This window comes from Ceratosolen solmsi, unplaced genomic scaffold (assembly GCF_000503995.2).
Source record: "Ceratosolen solmsi marchali unplaced genomic scaffold, CerSol_1.0 scaffold7, whole genome shotgun sequence".
Lineage (NCBI taxonomy): Eukaryota > Metazoa > Arthropoda > Insecta > Hymenoptera > Agaonidae > Ceratosolen > Ceratosolen solmsi.
In genome coordinates, this window is record NW_011948413.1 from 9481175 (window position 1) to 9483328 (window position 2154).

At 59.4% G+C, this 2154-nt stretch overlaps 1 protein-coding gene across 1 annotated transcript in view; it reads left to right on the top strand.

The window, feature by feature from the left end:
* The first annotated feature begins 740 nt into the window (after positions 1–740).
* The window catches only part of Nt5c (5' nucleotidase C), a 9995-nt gene continuing 8581 nt past the window's right edge, over positions 741–2154 (top strand). The window contains exon 1 of the mRNA XM_011506145.1: positions 741–976. Coding sequence (XP_011504447.1) covers positions 802–976 — 175 coding nt within the window. The 5' untranslated portion in view covers positions 741–801. The remainder of the gene's footprint in view (positions 977–2154) is intronic.

The following is a 2154-nucleotide window of genomic DNA, read 5'->3' on the forward strand; positions in this document are numbered from 1 at the left end:
ACCATCGCGACCTGCATTCTCGCATAAAGATTTCCATAGACTGGACTTGCCCGAAAGGCGCCTCGTCAGTCCTGTATCCCCATTGATAATCGGACCTGAGAATTCAAACTCCAGATGCAGCAACGCCGATCAAAGTCCCTCAGTCTGCCGTGGCGCGTATAATCGTGGCAACCCGATTGAGTACGGTAAGGTAAGGATGGCCGGTAGGCGAGGTAGAGGGGCGAGGAGCGTCGAGGCGATTACGCGTCTCGGCTATTCGACTCGAGTGTCATCGTCGAAAATCTCTGGTGCAGTACTGGTGACGTAAAAAAGACCCTGGGAGGTCTCGGCCGAGGCGCGACCTAGAATTAGAAACGAGTTTTCAATCGCGCGTAAAAATGCCGATATAAACGGCCGTCAATCGAGCGAGCCTCTCTTGCCTCATCTCATCGTCAACCGGCTCACGCGGCTTAAAGTGTTATTTATAAGCCTAGTGCGTGAGATAGAGATAGAGAGATAGAGAGACGGAGAGATAGACAGAGATATAGGGAGATAGAGCGTGTGCGTGCGCGAGTGCGTGATTGCGGCAGAATGGTGAGAGATAGTTTGTGTGCGTGTGTGTCTGCTTGCCTGTGTGATATGTGCGTGCGCGTGCGCGTGCGCGTGTGCGTGTGCGTGAGAGAGAGAGAGAGAGAGAGAGAGAGAGAGGAGCGAGGCCGTTGTGGACGGCCCCTAAGAGGCGCGCGCAACTCGCGGTTGGCGGGCCGCGCGTCGCACACGGGTTCCGAGGCAGTCAGCGCCATCCGCCGCGTGACCGTCACCATGTCGTTTGCGCGGGCAAGGCGGACCTCGGGGCCGATACTCCTACGGCTGATCCTCGGCCAGGAGTCCGGGCCGAGGACGACCGCGGGCCTGCGCCACCTCAGCTTCGAGCCCATCCAAGTCTCCAAGGACAAGATGCGCCGGAGTTACGTGAAGATGCGGGAGAAGTGCAAGTGTGAGTACGACGAGTGCGAGAGCGGGCGGGAGGGAGAGAAGTGGGACGGTAATGAGAAAGGGAGGGAGACGTAAGCACGTGGAGACGAGGAAGCGCGAGCGTCGGCTGCTCGTGTCGACAGGGGCTGTTTGAGGGTGCGCATGCCTGCCCCGAGGGAAGGAGTCCTTCCCTCCGTGCCGATCGCTCCACGATGGCCTTCCCTTCCCTCTCATCTCATCCCCTCAGCGCCATAACGCATGGACGCGTGACGGGCGATTACGTGACAAAAGCCACGGACTCGGGCTCGTTTCTTCTCGGTTTCGCGCAAGGTCGCGACTGTTTACGTGGGGGAGCGCCGTGCCGACGGAGCAGCCGCGACACTTGCCACGACATCGTGGTAGCGGGCGAGGAAAGACGCGACACCTCGTCGTCGCTAATCAACGCGTAGATTCGATCGATATTGACCTCCCTATTTCGGCCGTCCGGCATGAAGCTCCGACAGAACTCGCGCGACCCCGCTGGCTTTGACTCGGGCCGGAGACGACGAGGGGCAAAGGGGTCGGTCGCTTCGCAATATATCGGCTAAAAGCGCAAGACGTGCAAAATAAGATTCGCCGACGTTAGCATCGTTGTTAGCATTGCTCGCTCGAGATAAATGGTTAAGCGCTATAATACCGGACGACGACTCTGGGCTGGCGGCCGTGGAGTGGCTGTGGCAGTGAGGAGACAGTGGGGTGGCGATGACAGTGAGGAGGCAGTGGGGTAGCGGTGGCAGTGAGGAGGCAGTGGGATGGCGGCGGTGGTGGCATTGACCGAGCGCAGGCGCGAGAATCTTTAAATAAACGGGCACACGCGGTCGCGGTCGCGCGTGCCACGAATCCGCGAAGGAGAGAGCGTCAACGGCGGTCAGTGTCGCATCCTTATCTCGCGCCTCTTCGCTCTTATCTCGCGGCAATATTATTCGCACGTGCGCCGAGGCCTGACGAACGACTCGCCGACTGCGCAGCACGACCTTCGCGTCGGCGTCGATTATCTTGGCTTTCGGCGTCATGTGCGAGGAGAGACACTTCCCCGGTACTACGATGCCTCGATGTACGAGGTGGACCGTTTGGGACGGGTTGGCAATGAGGGAAGAGCTATATCGGTGTGGAGGGCGAGGAACGCGAACGAATGCATTGTCGACGCCTACACCCCCCCCC